This window comes from Nesoenas mayeri, assembly GCF_963082525.1.
Source record: "Nesoenas mayeri genome assembly, chromosome: 6".
Classification (NCBI taxonomy): Eukaryota; Metazoa; Chordata; class Aves; order Columbiformes; family Columbidae; genus Nesoenas; species Nesoenas mayeri.
The window spans coordinates 37,399,187-37,415,504 of record NC_137545.1 but is presented as its reverse complement, the minus strand read 5'-3'; the positions used below and the strand labels follow the sequence as shown (position 1 = coordinate 37,415,504).

The 16,318-nt window shown below is 38.8% G+C and overlaps 1 protein-coding gene and 1 long non-coding RNA gene across 9 annotated transcripts in view; one reads left to right on the top strand and one right to left on the bottom strand.

Annotated features, from left to right (window-relative positions):
* The first annotated feature begins 50 nt into the window (after nt 1-50).
* Nucleotides 51-16,318, top strand: part of LOC308042163 — a 33,609-nt gene continuing 17,341 nt past the window's right edge. The window contains exons 1-3 of one of the 3 annotated variants that reach the window (XR_013922318.1): nt 51-265; nt 12,590-12,771; nt 13,251-13,385. This is a non-coding gene — a long non-coding RNA (uncharacterized lncRNA). Of the gene's footprint in view, nt 266-12,589; nt 12,772-13,021; nt 13,189-13,250; nt 13,386-16,318 lie in introns of those variants that run through there. The other 2 variants (XR_013922319.1, XR_013922317.1) reach the window with 2 other exon arrangements.
* The window catches only part of R3HDM1 (R3H domain containing 1), a 47,358-nt gene continuing 38,471 nt past the window's right edge, over nt 7,432-16,318 (bottom strand). For 5 of the 6 annotated variants that reach the window (XM_080347322.1, XM_080347317.1, XM_080347319.1 and 2 more), the window contains 7 exons: nt 14,309-14,412; nt 13,541-13,708; nt 11,840-12,009; nt 11,468-11,618; nt 10,106-10,188; nt 9,238-9,322; nt 7,432-8,294 (listed from right to left, as the gene is read on the bottom strand). In XM_080347322.1, the coding sequence (XP_080203448.1) occupies nt 7,927-8,294; nt 9,238-9,322; nt 10,106-10,188; nt 11,468-11,618; nt 11,840-12,009; nt 13,541-13,708; nt 14,309-14,412 (1,129 nt within the window). In that variant the 3' untranslated portion in view covers nt 7,432-7,926. The remainder of the gene's footprint in view (nt 8,295-9,237; nt 9,323-10,105; nt 10,189-11,467; nt 11,619-11,839; nt 12,010-13,540; nt 13,709-14,308; nt 14,413-16,318) is intronic. The other variant, XM_080347318.1, reaches the window with a different exon arrangement.

The following is a 16,318-nucleotide window of genomic DNA, read 5'->3' as shown; positions in this document are numbered from 1 at the left end:
GCCCGCGGGCACGCGCTGGGGCGGTGCGTTCGCCTCAGCCTGGCGCCATCTTGGCGGGGCCGCCCGGCGGCCTTGGGGCCCCGCCGGACGGGTGAGAGCGGCCGGTGCTGCAGCGGCTGAGGGAGCGCTGAGGCCAGCGCAGGGCAACGAAGATGATTAAGCGAGTGGAGCGTCTCCCGTATGAGGAAAGGCTGAGGGAGCTGGGGCTCTGGAGCTTGGAGGAGACTGAGGGGTGACCTCATTAATGTTTATATATTTGTAAAGGGTGAGTGTCACAAGGATGGAGCCAGGCTGTTCTCGGTGACAACTAGTGACAGGACAAGGGGCCCAAACTGGAGCACAAGAGGTTCCACTTATATATGAGAAGAAACTTCTCAGTGAGGGTGGCAGAGCCTGGCCCAGGCTGCCCAGGGGGGTTGTGGAGTCTCCTTCTCTGCAGACATTCCAACCCGCCTGGACACCTTCCTGTGTAACCTCATCTGGGTGTTCCTGCTCCATGGGGGGATTGCACTGGATGAGCTTTCAAGGTCACTTCCAATACTTACAACATTCTGTAATGCTGTGGGATGTGGAAAGGGGCCCGCACACCTGTGGTGTACCTCACACACCCCAGGGCCCATGGGTGTGAGCTGCAAGGTCAGTTAACCCTGACCCCAACATCCACCCTGGAGAAGCCAAGGTGTGACAGGAAAAATGATGGAGGAGGTGCCTGCTTGACCAAAATCCATGCTAAATATGTCAAAAATATAGTCGTGCGTGCACAGAGTGGCAAAAGGTGAGGCCAGGACACCCTCCGTGCTCCCTGGTGAGCCAGGAGGGACCCTACCTGGGATGGTGCAGTGTTTACAGTGCAGCCCTAGTGGGGACAAAACCAGCAAAGGCAGACGGGCTCTGAAATGGATGTTTCACAGTAATAAGGACAGGACAATTTTGCTCTGATTATAACTTTTTTTTTTTAATGCTGCACTTGGGATTTCTGAAACCCGATTAAGACTGTGACTATGTATTCTGGGTAACTGTTGCTGAGGCAGATACTGTCAAACATTTGAAGGCCAAAAAAAATACAGCCTGGAAAGCTTTTCACTGTTGTAGCCTGGATTTTAATTACAAAAGTCACTGGATAAATGACAACTAAAAACCCTACAAAGCTATTGTGAAAAGAGGCAAATCAATGTGAACAATATACAAAAATGAGCATATGGAAAAGGTGTCACAGTAATCCTGCTCACTGGGTAAGCTCTGTATACACATATTGCGCTTCTGCAAGTTTCCTAAAGAAGTAACTGTCAGAACATTGGGGTGTCTGCTGAGATGGTACTATTTTTTTGTATTTTCTTCATTGTACAAAATATATTTAAGAACAATGCTCAAGGTTGGATGGTATTAAGCTATACATTTTTCAGAGATGAACAAAAAGACATCTTTGTTCTGCGTGTGCATCTAGAGCAAGAGGTTAGGCTGTAATGTGTATTAGTATCTTAAACTCTATGAAGAATTTGGATGTGTTGCATTAATTCTCGTGACATTCCCAGCAGCTGTAGTTTGCATTTATTGCACTCATTTGAAACTCTTAAGTTGGAAGCCAAGTTGCACAAAGAAGGTGAGTGAAGTGGTCAACACCATATTTTTTTTTTTAAATCATTTTGCAAATGTGATTTTCAAAAATTTCTACACCACTTCAAGCAAGGAAGAAATTGTGTTTCAACATAAAAATGGAAGGGCTTACTAATGACTGTATAAATAATTTTGTGAGGGTGTACAATCTTTTACATCATTGGGAACTATTTAAATTATGTTTCAAATAATTACAGTTTTAGAAGTATAATTCTCTAACCGTAGGGTCACTAAGTTGCTGCTGTTGCATGTGCCTCTGCTGCTGTAATTGATCTGAGAGCCGCTAGAGCAGGTGTCTTTGGAAAACAGCAGAGTTTTTCAGTTGGTAGGCCTAGGAAAAGAGAAGGATAACTGGTAAATAGAGAGTTTTATTAGGAAAAAAGAAAGAAATAATTTCTTAGCTGAAGCATTACCTGTAATTCGCTTCCTTGGTGTGCTGCCAAGTCCCTGGCTGACCGGCAGATTTTGTGTGTGTGTTATTACGGTTGTTACTCTTGTGGAAATGTCAGCTAGTTTGTTAAAATGAATACACAAAACCAAATTCAGCAATCAGTATGGGAAACAAGGCAAACCAGTAATTTACATTTTAAGATATTATTTTTTTCCCCAAAAACCAGCACAGATGTACTTGGATTTAAAAGGAAAATATTTTTATTACTGATTTCCTTTTTTTTAATTGTACTGTTGCTTCACTCTAATAAGTGGTTCGTTAACAACTGGAACTATCAGTTTAAGCCCAGTAAAAAGGTGATAGATTTGAGTAAATGTGGAAACAAGCTCTGGTGTATTTCTTGGTATGTATAAATCAATGTGACAGACTATCATAGCACTCTTAATCATGTTGTTTCTTAGAGTAACTGACTTGGAAACCATAAGAAGGGCAAGGCTGTGCTGCATACCAATCTCTAATTAACCCTACACCCAACACAAAAAATATGAGAAGGAAGCAGAGTGTGTAATTCAAGTATGATGTGCAATATTGCTTTATTTTGTGTGTGTCCCCCCCCCCCCCTTTTGTTTTTTTTCTCCTAAGTTAGCTGTCAGGTAATTTTGGGAAATCAAATGTAAGAGATCCCTTAGGGCTGAAGCTAGTCCATAGTGCAGTCAGCTTGTAGCGTGCCTTCCCCTTCTGTTACACTTGCGTCTGAAAAATTTACTGTCAGCACAGTGTATTGTCATCAGTCCTCAGTCTAATTCAGATTCTCAGTTAGCTGGGGCATGGGAACTGAATTAAGAATGGTCAGACCTCACTGTTAAGCATTATCCACAGCAGCACAGTTTATTTTTATAATTTATACCATTTTTAAAAGTAGAACTATCAGCAACATACAGATTTTCCTATACAGCTCTTTGGTTTACAGCACTAGTCTCATCTGACGTTCAGATTTCTCTTCAGAAGTGCAGAAACAGTTCATTGCAGTTGCATGCATCCCATATCATGATTAGGTTCATGTGCTTTACCAGTAAGACTGAAAAACTATAAAAAAGCAGCAAACATTCAAGTGTTTGTGCCCTGGACCAAATTTTAATGCTTCTTGATAACCTTTTAAGCAAGATCCACTTACAACCTGACAAATACTGGCAAATGCCAAATATTGCAAAATGCCAAGCAGTTACAAGCAGGATAAAAGATAAACCTTCCTAATAAGGGTCTGTCAAACAGAGTCAGGTCCAAACTCCAGCCCTACAGCCTAAACACACAAGGTAGGCACTGAACTAAATGAACGCTCATACTTATTGTGATAAGAATGTTTGTCATCGTGATATGTTTTCAAGTTGGCCAAGAGGTACCTTCATTTACACTGGACCTTGCCTCTGAAGTTTTCAGATGTGAACAGTGACTTCGCTCTCAGGTTCCAGAATAAGAGAACTTACATTTAATTTTCAGAATGTTCTGGGAAATAGGCCCTTGTAAGGGTTTTGGTCTACTACCAAGAAATAAGGCTTCCAAAATGAAGTCACATCAACACTGTGCACCTTAAGTTTCTACTTGTTGCCAACAATAGCCAAAAATACCCAAACCTGAAACATTTTAAATGTGAGTAGGAGCAGGATATTGAATAGAGACAGCACATCAACCTTCATGAAGATTGAGCTGTAGGTGAAGGGATTGAAATAAGTCCTTTCTCAATATTTATTAAAAATTATAGCTACAGTAATTTTTCATGACCTGTAACATAAAAGTGGTTTGATCAGTTTTCTCCAAAGCTTCCTGTAAGCATTCTTTGCCTCAGGGCTAAATACAGGAAATTACAGCCCACACCAGTTTTCTAGGGAAAAAATATAAAATAGATATTTATAAAGGAAGTTAGTTGCATGTTGAATTCTGACTCCCTTTCAGGTATCCAAACAAGTTAGTACAAGATCAACTGAAAACAACAGACATGTCAAATTCAAAGTTTTAAGGCACAGCTGAGTGTCATAGCATGAGAATATAACTATTTATTCCACCTTAAGAGGGAAATGGTTTGCATTAGATAGGAAAAGGGTGTAGAGTTATTTGAATAGCGCAAGACAAAAAATGGTCTTGCCATGAAAGGTGTGTAACATATTGAGGCACCTTATTTGATTCATCAAGCAAAACAATTCTTCACATGCTTTGACAAATCTGAACTCTTGTCTGTGTATCACTGCCCTGTACCCTCTGAATCTTGAAACCTGGGTTCTATAAGAGGCTGGTAGGATTCGGGATGGTTGTGGGTCTGCAGTACACCATGGTCATGGTGCTAGATTTCTCTCTTTGTAGATGTTCCGCTACTTTTCCTTTTATGTCATTTATGTGTGAGGGAAAGAAAATGTTTTCTGATTGGAATAGGTGAAATTTGCCCAGGGAGGAGTCTCAGGTAAGATGCGAGATGCCTGTTACCAACAATTCACTTAATACCAATCCAGTCTCGCTGAAACTTGAGGCACAGTGAGGCTGGAGTTCAGCAGCCGTGTGGAGGCTGGGAATAGATTCTCAGGTGTGTTCTTCTGATCTACCTGAATCCAACCTCTTGCCCATGTGGATGTGAGTGTTCCCAGACTATGGAACTTAAGTTTGTTTTCTTAATTTTGAATTATAATTTTCACTGTAATATCACAAATAACCTTGAATCTATTCATAGTTCAGGGATGCATTTTACACAGTATTGTAATTGTATTAATTAAAAAGTAAAACCAATAGTAGCCTTTGGTGGAGTAGATAATAGCTAGATACGTTCAGGTTTTTGGTTATTCTTCCAGTGCCTTTTCCTCAGCTTTAAAAGTTGTGAGACATTTTCCGAACCAAAGAAATGTATTAAATTACTGCAATATAATTTAAGTCCCCACCTAATTTCCTTTGCCATATTTGCTATGAACCAGGCTTTAATGTTAAATGACAGGAAGGTTAAATATACTGGAGAACTAAACGATTTGTTGAGAATAATGGAGAATGCTAGTTTTATGTACAATGTCTATTTCATGTCCTAAAGTACATTTGTTTCCTTTCCAGAACATGATCCAAATCTATGGAACAAATCTAGTGCCAGGGTTTTTGTACACAGTCTAGAGCCTTGTGTGTTTTGAGGAACCAAAAGGGACAGAAGTATAAAATCCAGGAAGGTAGAAATGGTCTTGGTCAGATGAGTTTAAACCCTGCCCAGTTACCAGGGACAGTATGAAATAGCACAACATCAGGAATGAACCCGACTGTAAGAAATAGTGGAATTCTGGGCCCACTGTAGATGTCAGAGGCATTTGGCACTTCCAAAACCCTGTTAATTGTATCTGTGAGGCTCGTACCAGCACATCCCGACCAAAAAAATTCAGCTGCATTTGTTTAACACAAAGGAAGATATTCAGGGGTGAGCTGCCTGTAGTAATTGTAGTCAACTATTAGATTCAGGATTAGAATACAACTAGCTTTTTACACATTCTAATTTTTTCTTCTAGAGTAATTTGGACTCAGCTTTACAGCTGACTTGATAAGAATTAAATACATGCTGGGACTTGTTCCTAATCAGTGTATCCCTCCTCTCCTTTTGTTTGGCTTGCATTTGTTCTCAGTGCTTACCTCTTGTTGCATTTTCTTCTCTTTGGTTGTTGCAGGAAAAGTTTGCAGCATCCTTTTCAAGTGGTTTGACATCAGATTTAGTTCTTGAGCCTTTCAGAATAGATGGAAGCTCTCAGCTATTGACTACTCTTCAACACATATGAAAAATCTTGTCCTGGAACATGTTAGCCACAGGAGGCAGCTGCCTCTCAGCATTCTGACACCTGTCATTACAGACCTTTAATCTGTTAATTACTTTCCAGGATTAAAACCATGATTTAAACTAGCACTGGAAATGGGCAAGAGGCAGTGATGGAACCTGTGCATTAGTCATGTTATCTCCGTGCTATTCAGAGGAGGGGAATATTGTAACCTGTATAAGATGGGGCTCTTATCTTTGGGAGCCATAAACTACCAAAGATAATCCAACCTGGGGAGGAAAAAAATACATCCTCTCATTTAAATAGTTATTAATTCAAGTAGTAGCATAAAAGCTCAAATGACAAGAAGTACCATCCTTTCAGAAAAGAAGAGAGAGATAAGTAGATCTGTCTTTTGGCTAGGGGCTTAGAGCTGAACATTTTCCCCTCTGTTTCAAGAGAGCATCTGTGTGCAGGTTTACTTTTAGTCATGTAAATACCTGTAACTACAGCATTTTCCAGAACCAAGTCACATATATCTACTTAATTAGGCTACGCTTTTCCCAGACAGGGCAGTTTTCTTCCAAGAACTTTGATTCATCACAGGAAAGACACTTCACGTGTTTGGTTGTTGTTCTTCAGCGATGAGATCTTTTGCACGCAAGATGGAAAGTAATGCTGGTTTAGGCATCTAACTTGTTTACTTTTCCTCTGCAAAATGCATTTTTAAACATCATGTTTACCTTGAGCTTCCACTTAACGGCAGTTACAAATGTGTCTTTTACAAAGCAACAGGCTGAGGAACGGAACAAGTAGTTGCTCATCTACACAGCAAATCAGTGCCTGTGCCAAGAATAAAAACACAAGACCAGTCCCTTCTGGTCTGATATATTTGTCTTTTTTTTTTCACATTTAAAAATGGTGAAGGGCAGGATAACAAATAAATGCTTCAGGAAGAGGAACAGCAAATAGTGGTTCTTTGAGTTCTAATATTCAGTGTTATTTTTAAGTTATTTTCTCACATTTGAAGGGATCCAAACCATTAATATGTGGTCATCCAGGTTTTGGAAGACTCCTAGAATTTTAAACAAGTGCACTGAAAGTTTGTGTTTGTAAACATTTATTTTCTTGAACTGAAAAAGGCTTGCATCAGCACACATTGTACAGCCTTGCAAATTACACAAATTGAAAAAAGTTTGTTTCATTTATGTGCAATGAATCTTTAATGTCCAGTGAGCATCTGCAAATGATGAAAACTTAAACCATTAAAAAGGTTTCCAGCACTTATCAAACACAATTATCTTAGCGTGAAAAGGAAGAGAAAGAGATCCATACTGGTGGGAACACAATTAAAGTGCAAACATTTTGTCACTTGTGAAGATACATTTTAGTTTCTTCACACTTTTGCTAAAAAGAAGAAGAAATATTAAAATGTGATTCAGTGAACATTCTTTGTAACCTATTCATATTCCTCTTTAAATAATTACTAAACTTGCTGGATCAGAAGCAAATCCTTCAAGGGTACTACCTACTTGTAATTTCTTTTGACATTGCTTGAATGAATCTCAAAAGAAAATGACAATCTAAGGAGTTAGTTACTAAAATTACTTTTTTTTAACAAAAAAAAATAAAAAAAGAAAAACACAAGGAACAAAGAACAGGTTAACTTGAAGATGTGGGGTAGTTTATTAGAAAATGAGTGTAATTTCTTGAAAATGGTTCTCTTTTCCCCTCCACCAATCCTCAGGTTCCTGCCTTGGAATGGACAGCTGTGTGCTGGCTGTGAAAAGGGATTATAAAATACAAATCTGAATATGGATTTTTATGAACATTTGCTGTACAATAGAACTTTGGATCTGATACAAGAATTCAAAAATATAAAACAAAACTACTATAAAAGTAGGGGGCATTTCAACAGCATTCCTTGTAGAAAGCTGCCTGTCTCGAAGATGATTCCTTGCTATTGTCTGGGATTAACTCTATTCTTTTTTCTTCATCTTGCTGGATCACTGGGTTATTTTTTCTTCAATGGCTAATGTCATATGACAGAACATCCCAGGAGTCTCTATGAAGAGAACAGAAACCCCCTAACATCAAGCCAATCAAGGACAGGAGGACATGGAAGTAGTAAAGGCTGAGCGTCCACTGCTGTAACTGCTACTGAGAACTAGCCCTTTCCAGAACATGAAAGTCATAGTGCTTCTTGCTTGTTCTCAGCCTGAACTTGTTCACTGAGGTACTGCTTTGTTTCTTCAATGCATTCTGAGCAGCTGACATTGTAGGGAACGTAGCTAGAACCGTGTAAGTGGAAGCCAAGTCACTAGGTTTGGGTGGCTCAGTGTTCACGCTACTGTCGCCGCTGCCACAGTACCGACGATGGTGCTGCTGCTGTGTCTGCAGACACTGCGAATCCCTTAGCCACCGAATCTTGGCACCGACTTTTAAAAGTTCTCCAAAGAGTTTTTCTGCTTCCGTACGAGTTATGCCTTCTGGCAGTTCAGTAATTTCTAGAACTTTTCCCACAGCTGAAACAAGAAAAACATTCAATCAAAATTGGTCATTGTACAATGATATGACAAACACAATGGAAAAATGAGTTATTTCATACTTGTATCTCCAGTGAGTTGACATGAAATACATGGGCATTCCATTTCTGCTATTCTAAAGATCCTTTTGCTTTCACATTTAGTACTGCTTACAGCTACAAGCGTGCAAATAAAAGCTGAGAATACAAAGAGCACCCTCAAAAGAAAGAGGGAAAAAGAAAATAATCCACACCTAATTTTGCAGTAGGTTTGAGAACACACTATAACATCTGACTGGTTTTGCCTGTTAACTCTTTACACGTCACCGTGCTAAAAAACTGGTCCGTCTGCCCTCTCTCAAAAAATCCTCTCCAGTAAATTGTTAGAAAAAGCTGATCTATCTGTAACTTTCTGCAAAGAGTTGATAGTAGGTAACACTTGCAATGAAAATTACTTTCGGTAAAGATATGAAAATAGATGATGTCTGTTTTTATTTGGATGATATCTTTACCGGCCTCAAGGAGCTAACCTGTGGAAGCACAAACTAAGTTGTGGTTCATGTTTGATTTCACATTCCATACAAGTAAAAGGAAGCAGAGTTATGTATATTTAATATAGCAAGATTTAATGTAACAATATGATACAACTTATATCCAGTAAACTGAAAAACTTGCTTTTCCTTTTAGTACTGTCCAGTTCTGATCTTCTCTGGTCTTTTCTCTAGACTTCTCAACTAGACTTGTCTCATTTAACCTCCCTCTTCCCCTCTTGTCCTAATCAAGTCTCTCTTCTCCATCCTTATGTTTCCAGAGTTTGCCATCTCCATTTCTGTCCAATTACTCTTTTCATTCTGGCCCTTTTCTCACCTGTGCTTTTATTACATTCCCAGCCCATCACCATAACTGATTTTGTTGGAGGACTGTGTCAGTTGGCAATTCTATACCTGGTTCTCCTGCACAGAGATCTGCTGACGCAGCCTTCTTTGCTGGCTTCTTCCCCCTGTTGCCATGTCTGTTTCCAGGCTGACACTGGAACGATTGACAGAAATGATGTACTTTAATGACAGTGCACCAGCATTTTAACATTTCTAGGTTAGCTCAGTGAAAAGTGGTGTAGAGGAATGTCTCCATGCTACCATGGTATAGAAAAGATGTTCATGTACAATTTTAATCTTGGAGTTTAGCAATCCTGCAGTCATTCAATCCTTGGCTTCAGAAGAAATGAAGGAAATGATGAAAGAAAAATCACCTTAAATCTTCTTAGAAGAACATGATCCCTCTATCCAACCCCCCCCATCCATCACATCTTCTGTCTGATCTCGGGTAGAACTGAGCAAGGTAGAAGGTCTGGGTGTCTGTCCCCAAAATTAAACAGATCGCAAAACATTTTAGCTTTACTAACAGTAATGTTTTGGTTTTCTTCTAAGAAACAAACTCTGTTTAGAAATGCCCACATGTATTTTCTATTTTTTAAAAAATCGTTATCCAAATAAAAAAATCCTTTTAGCAAACATTCTTCCTGTGATTTTTGGAACTGTTAGCAAATTGCTTTTGAAAAAATAATCTATAATATACACTGCGCCAAAAGCTAAATTTCAGGAAAATATTTCTCACTTCGTTTGTGGTTTTTTTAATACAACAAACAAGAACAATGGGAAGTATCAACACAGAATAAAACTGTTACTGGAAAGCAAGCACCTTCCACTCAATTACTTTTCTAATGCCCTCACCCATTCCCCCATTCACACTGGTTTCAATAAGCAGTCCTGAATTGTTTCTTCAGTGCTGCCAGGAGATTGTTCTCTTTAATACCTGTTGGCTTGTTACTTGTCCACGTAACAAAGATGGTGGATTGTATTGCAGGGGTTGGCCAAGCAATGGGTATCTGGCATCTCCTTAAAGAGAAAGGTAATTAGAAGGGTTTTTCTGTTACATGGCATCTTCCTCCAAGTTCTTCTTACAATGTATATCTTCCACAGAGAAGAAAGCAGAATAACCATGCACAAAATGCTGCATTTGGCTAAGCTAACAAAATAACATTGGGCATGATTAAACAAATATAAGTCAGTCACGTCCTGATCACAAGGTGAAGAGGTGTAAGCTTTCTTGCATCTAAAGGACTACATTGAAAAATATGCAAGGTTTTTCTTCACTGCAGTCTTATCTAAATCCTCTCATTTCAAAATGAGCTTAAGGCTAAAGCTCTTCTCAGTGTACTACTGTAGTAATTTTCATGGTTATATCCCTCATTAGTGCCAGGTATGTCTTCTCATTCTTATTTGCTCCAAGGATCCACAAAGACAATGGAACAGAAGTTTTTAGCAATCACCGAAGATTAAGAAAGTTGAGAGGTGTACTACTTTACAACAAGCAACGTGGAATTTTTACAATAACATTGGAATACAAAGCAATGACAGATTATGCAGAAGACACCACAAAGACAAGAAAATAAGGTTTGCTTTTTCAATAAGGAAGACATACAGAATTTTCTTTGATTTTGCTGTAAAGTAAATCCTTCTGTAAAACAGACCCATTAATTCTGAGTTTGGTAACTACAATCACAAATGGTGTCTTTGCTCACTAACAAAGGCAGGTTTTGTCATTTGTTTTTTAAACACTACCAAGTATCACATCTCAGTGAAAATCCTCTATTTTCTGTTAACATGGCAGCAGAGGACTGAAATTCTACAATGAATTTTTTCTGTCTTTGGGTGGCTTCTATCTGAAATACAAATTAAAGTAGCAACTGTATTGGCTAGAGGCTCTAGTCCCATCATGCTACTTTTTCTCCAAAGGAATGAAGAATTCTCGCTGAGGCAGTGGTTTGATTCAGTGCATCACCAACTAATAAGTGCATTTGTCAGAACATTATTCTCAGCATCCCATTTCTGTATCCTTTCCCCCAAAACACATTATATGCCCAACTAATATATTAAGATCAGCTAGTCCCACGTTATTTATTGTATCTTTGTAGCTCTAAAATTATATCCATTGTGAGAGTGTGTGCCAAGTTCTTGATTTATGGTTAAAACTTGAAGCTATCAGTGGATAATTTTGATGATCCTGCTTCAACAGCGTTGTACTAAAGTGACCTACAGTTTGTCAGAAAATCCTCATATAACTTGTATTTTAAAACATTCAAATAAAAACCGTTGTAGGTAACTAAAAACATACCTTGTCCAGGGACAAAAGGTCTAGAAAACTGGGACACAATGGAAAGAGGTGTTAACGTGGGACGGATGTTCTTCATGTTCGATAGCTGAGCTGGTGCTGGTGATGGGGCTGGTGAGGCGACAGGACTACCTAGTTGAGGACTATGCTGCAACTGGAACAAACAACAAGTTAGTGGTTTAAAAGGGATCTAGTTGAACAAGCCAGACAACACCCACAGCATTCACAGATTTAAGTTAAAATAGCTATATTAACTACTAACAGCAGATTTTTATTCCCCAAAGAGAACTTTTGGAAAAAAAAAAACACACACATGCAAAGATGCAATTTATGCAAGTTAAAGTCATCCTGGAAAACAAAACAACAAACTCATACCTGTGCAGCACTGTCTAAAGTGCTAAGTTCTGTGGACTTCTGCCCCCTTTGATGATCACAGTAATATTTATTCTGTTTCCATTGTGGCGGTGAATGGTTCCGGGGCTGAGGACTGTTGGGTATATTTAGCTGCATCATCACTACTCCTCCACCTGGTGGTGGTGCTACTGCTACAAGAGAAGAAATCAGCAGGATACAGTTAGTTCAGCATCCATTTCAATTTTCACTTTAGCAGAAAAGGCATGAATATACAAACAAAACGCAACAACAACAAAAACCCATCCAAAACACACAAAAACACCCAAACAGGGAAATAACAAATGTTTTGCTAAACAACCTGCTGAATTCTAGAAAACTGGAGTAGTATCTTATGTACAATTATATTCCCAGTATCAGATACATTTGCAATAGTTAACTTCTAGAGGGCTTTCCAGAAGCAGAAAAGTGCATCACTGAAACTTATAATTATTTCTTTCAAAAATGTTATCAATATTTAAAAGTAGTTGAAAGTATTCAACATTCACTGTGGTTACTGTCAGAGCAATGCGCCAAAGAACACGGGATATTAAGCAACACTGTGCTTTATTTAAAACCAGAAGTTTCCTAGCTAGTTTTACATGATGTACAGCAATACAGACTCAAAATGTTTTCTCTGATATGACAGCACACGTCAGGAAGATGCAGAATCAATCTTGAGTCTGAGGCAAAATTATCCTCATGTAGACGTTTTATATATGAACATTTTTCTAGGTGGAGACTGCAGATTGATCCCCGCATCCTGTACCACTTATCCACCGTGGTGGCTACAGAAATGCCGAAGCCGGGGAGGACGCCTGAACAGCCAAGTTCCATAAGGTTTTGCATGAGGAGTTGTGCTGAGAGGCTGCCCGAGAGGGAAGCTGCCTTCCCCCTTTGGCCTGGCTCTGTCCCAGGTAATTTATATAATGTCCTGTTTACTTGCAAATGGTTGTTTGCAATTTCCTTCTCTGTGCTACCCACTGTTTCTACCATTTCTCAGAAACCACAATTAAAATACATGGTTTAAACATAATTTAATCATCCACCTTTAAAGGAGGAGTCTACAATCTTCTCGATTTACTACCTACGTCATCGCATCAGTTAGGAACAGTTGGATATAGATTATAAAATGCATTCAATTCATCTTGTTTTTTTTTAAAACAGGCTACTGTTTCACTACCCCTGGGCTCCACAAAAAACACCCAGACTCCTTCAGAAAACAAACAATGTAGATTAATTACCTCATAATATTAAACCTCTATTAGCTCTTGTAAACTGTGTTCTGAAATATTTACTATATTGGTATTTATAAAAATAAAGCTCACGTCTGTTTTCACAGGCCACTGAGGATGCTGTTTATACACCTTTTAAAAATTACCTAAATATTTTGCAGATTGAAACATTCTGAACCTAATTTAAGTGTGTCTGCTAAGCGACGCTCTTACCTGAAGACGGCTGCCTCAGAGCTGCCCTCGTGAATGTGGCTGCTGTTTCACTTATGTTCCACATCGTCATTTTTAAAGTTGCAATAATAGCAATTCAGGTGAAGGATTATGAAAAAACGTATTTGCAGAGATGGCCCTCATGTTGTTTTTTCTAGCAGTTAGCCATGAAATCAAACACGGTAATTTACAACAGATATCTAGACAGAATGGCTTAGATGGAAGTCCCAATAAAATATACCTTTTATTGGCTGCATGATGGAAAGACCAGTGGACAAACTTTTAGATGATGAGGGTGGAGACACTATGCTGTAGTGCACAATGGACGCAGCCTGTTGGGGCTTTGACTTTGATGAAGGTGGCAATAATGTAGGAGGTGATGGCTTCTGACTTGAATGGTTGCTATAAACTATGAAAGTAAAAGCAGTAAATAAGGCTACCATAAAAACAAAACAAAAATACCCCCACACAGCTCAGGAGTATTTCATTTAGGTTTTCAGCAGGTCAAAAAAATACCTCTCCTCTCTATCTAAACCCAGAATGCTCAGTTTTCACCCTCTTTTGTGGAACGCTTCAGAAAAATCACTGCTCCTTCTCCATTAAGTGAAGTCTAGAGTAGAAGAGCCAAGCAAAAACGTGTCTTGCTCTTGTTTGATCAAATGTAAACCCAGTTCTCAAATGTTTCAGACCCATGTAGCTTCTTCAGGAAAAGACAGAAGTCATTCTGCTGAAAATGTATGGTTCCCACGTCTGTCTCAACTCATAAGCAGACATGCAAGTCATTATGGTGTATTTTACTTATTCTAAGATAGTAACTTGAGAACTTTCAGTGATAAATTGAGATGTCAAGTTAACCTGCCTCCAATATAACTTCAAAAATGGAACAAAGAAGGAAATAAAACACAGCAGTTAATTCTAAATAAAAACCTTACTAGCAAATATCCAATCACCCAGCACAATAATAGCTAGACATTTTTGAGGTCTTTCAATAAAAACTTGATTCCCCAACCTGCACACTGCTGTCCTTGAAGCTGCTGTGAGTTGCATGGTGATGATGTTCTAGGAAACTGTATCTGCTCCGATCCAGGAGGCTGCAAATATCCGACTGATGAACTGTAATAATAAAAAAAAAGAACATGACTAACAGGCATTAATGCTACACTCATTTATTTAATCATGACTACTGTGTTTGCTGTCTACACATACTGCAAATCACTGAGACTGTTAATTTTAAAATCAATAATATTCCCACCTACCCTCAAGTCTACTCATTCTTCAGAAGACTGGAGTTTCACATCTCTTCTTTGGCAAAGACTTATGCCCTGCATACATTAAGCAGCTGTACTAATTCACCTGTTCTGATGTACTATTCTTGTGTCAATAGTGCTATGTCAGTATAAAGACGTGTATGAATAGAATAACAATAAAAAGACAATTTGTTGTCTTGCCCAATTAACCAGAATTAGGTCTCAGTTAAATGATCACCACAGAACCTTTCACGAGGATTTTGGATCCATCCCGTCAGCAGGAGGGCAGCCCCGTGCAGCTCAGCCGGCTTATTCAGCACACCAAACGAGCCAACTCTGCTTCAGCCACAAGTAACACAGCTTGGAGAGATTATTGCCTTTCCTTGGCTTTACCAAATAGGGTTGGACTTATCATTTTTACCTGTTGACACAAGTTTGTTCCATTCTTTGCCCCACAGTGCAGTTCTATAATTTTAAAAATTCCCTTTCATTAAGGCAGACAAAACTCATCAAAAATGAAACCAGATGGTTTTATATCTGTATGGGATGTGTGCTCTCACGCAGCTTCTCATCTGTCTACTGATTACAGTTTTCAATAGTGACCTGTAGGTTTGAGACGACTGAGTTCCTACAGAACAGCATTCTGCTTTCCTTGTCAAAGTACTGCAATGCAACGATTTTGATACAAGTAAGATGCTGTCATTAGTTGCTAGTCTGCTCTGAACTCCAAACAAACATTTCCCTGTTCAAAAGAGTGGGACACTCTAAATGACGCAAGAGATCAAGCAACAAAACTTACTTCAAAAAAAGTCTGGGATTATGTTTACCTATGGCTTCACTGAACCTCAAATATAACTACAGATGGAAAGGATAAAAAGAACCTTCAGACACAAAGAACAAGAACTCACGTTTAAATAGATGAAGCCATGCAGCAATGGCACAAATGCTATTTAAGTCACTGCGCTCACAGAAGGATGAATCAAGCATCATACTGTTGATGCTTGTTTAAAAGCTGCAAGCAAGCTATTTTTAAATGATGCACTTTTGTAAGTTCAAAAAACTGAAGAAAAATTTGTAACATGCATTAATCCTAATGAGTTCTTTTAGGTACCTGCCTATGTGTTCTCTCACACATACTGACATTGTGTCGGGGACGCAGCTGTATACACAGGGAGGTCTGTATATGTAGACCAATTTGCTGTTACCAAGGTAGATAAAAAGTTATTTATCAAACAAAAGCCAAGCATAGGAAAAAGTTCCTCGGCTTGTTTCATAGCCAGCTTTGCACCATCAGGCCTCCTTTCGCTATCTGGACAAAATGAGCTGTGCTCCTTCCACACAAAGCTCCAAAAAAGAATGTCAGTCTTTTTCTGGGATTCAAATTGTCTTTTCTCTATACCTTATAAAGCAGTGTCTGTGACAAAACCAGTGAATATGGATAGTCATCTTAAATGTTACTGCATAAAGGCCCTGCTAGAGAACACACTGGTGTTTCATGTGTAGAAAAGGAATGCTGAAATCTTAAGACTTGGGACTGTAGTACAGCATTGCTGAAAGTGATATAGAAACAGTGTTTTACAGTCTAATAAGTATGTCCCAATTAACACAGTACTGGGCTTTTTTGTTAATTCCAAAAAAAAGACCAAAAGAGATATTAAAGTGTCTGTCGGTCTGCCTTTAAAATACATTTTAATATATGCAATACTATAGCAGATCCTGTCAGTTATTACAAGACAATTAAGCCTAATTGCTGAGAAACCAAATAACTGAGT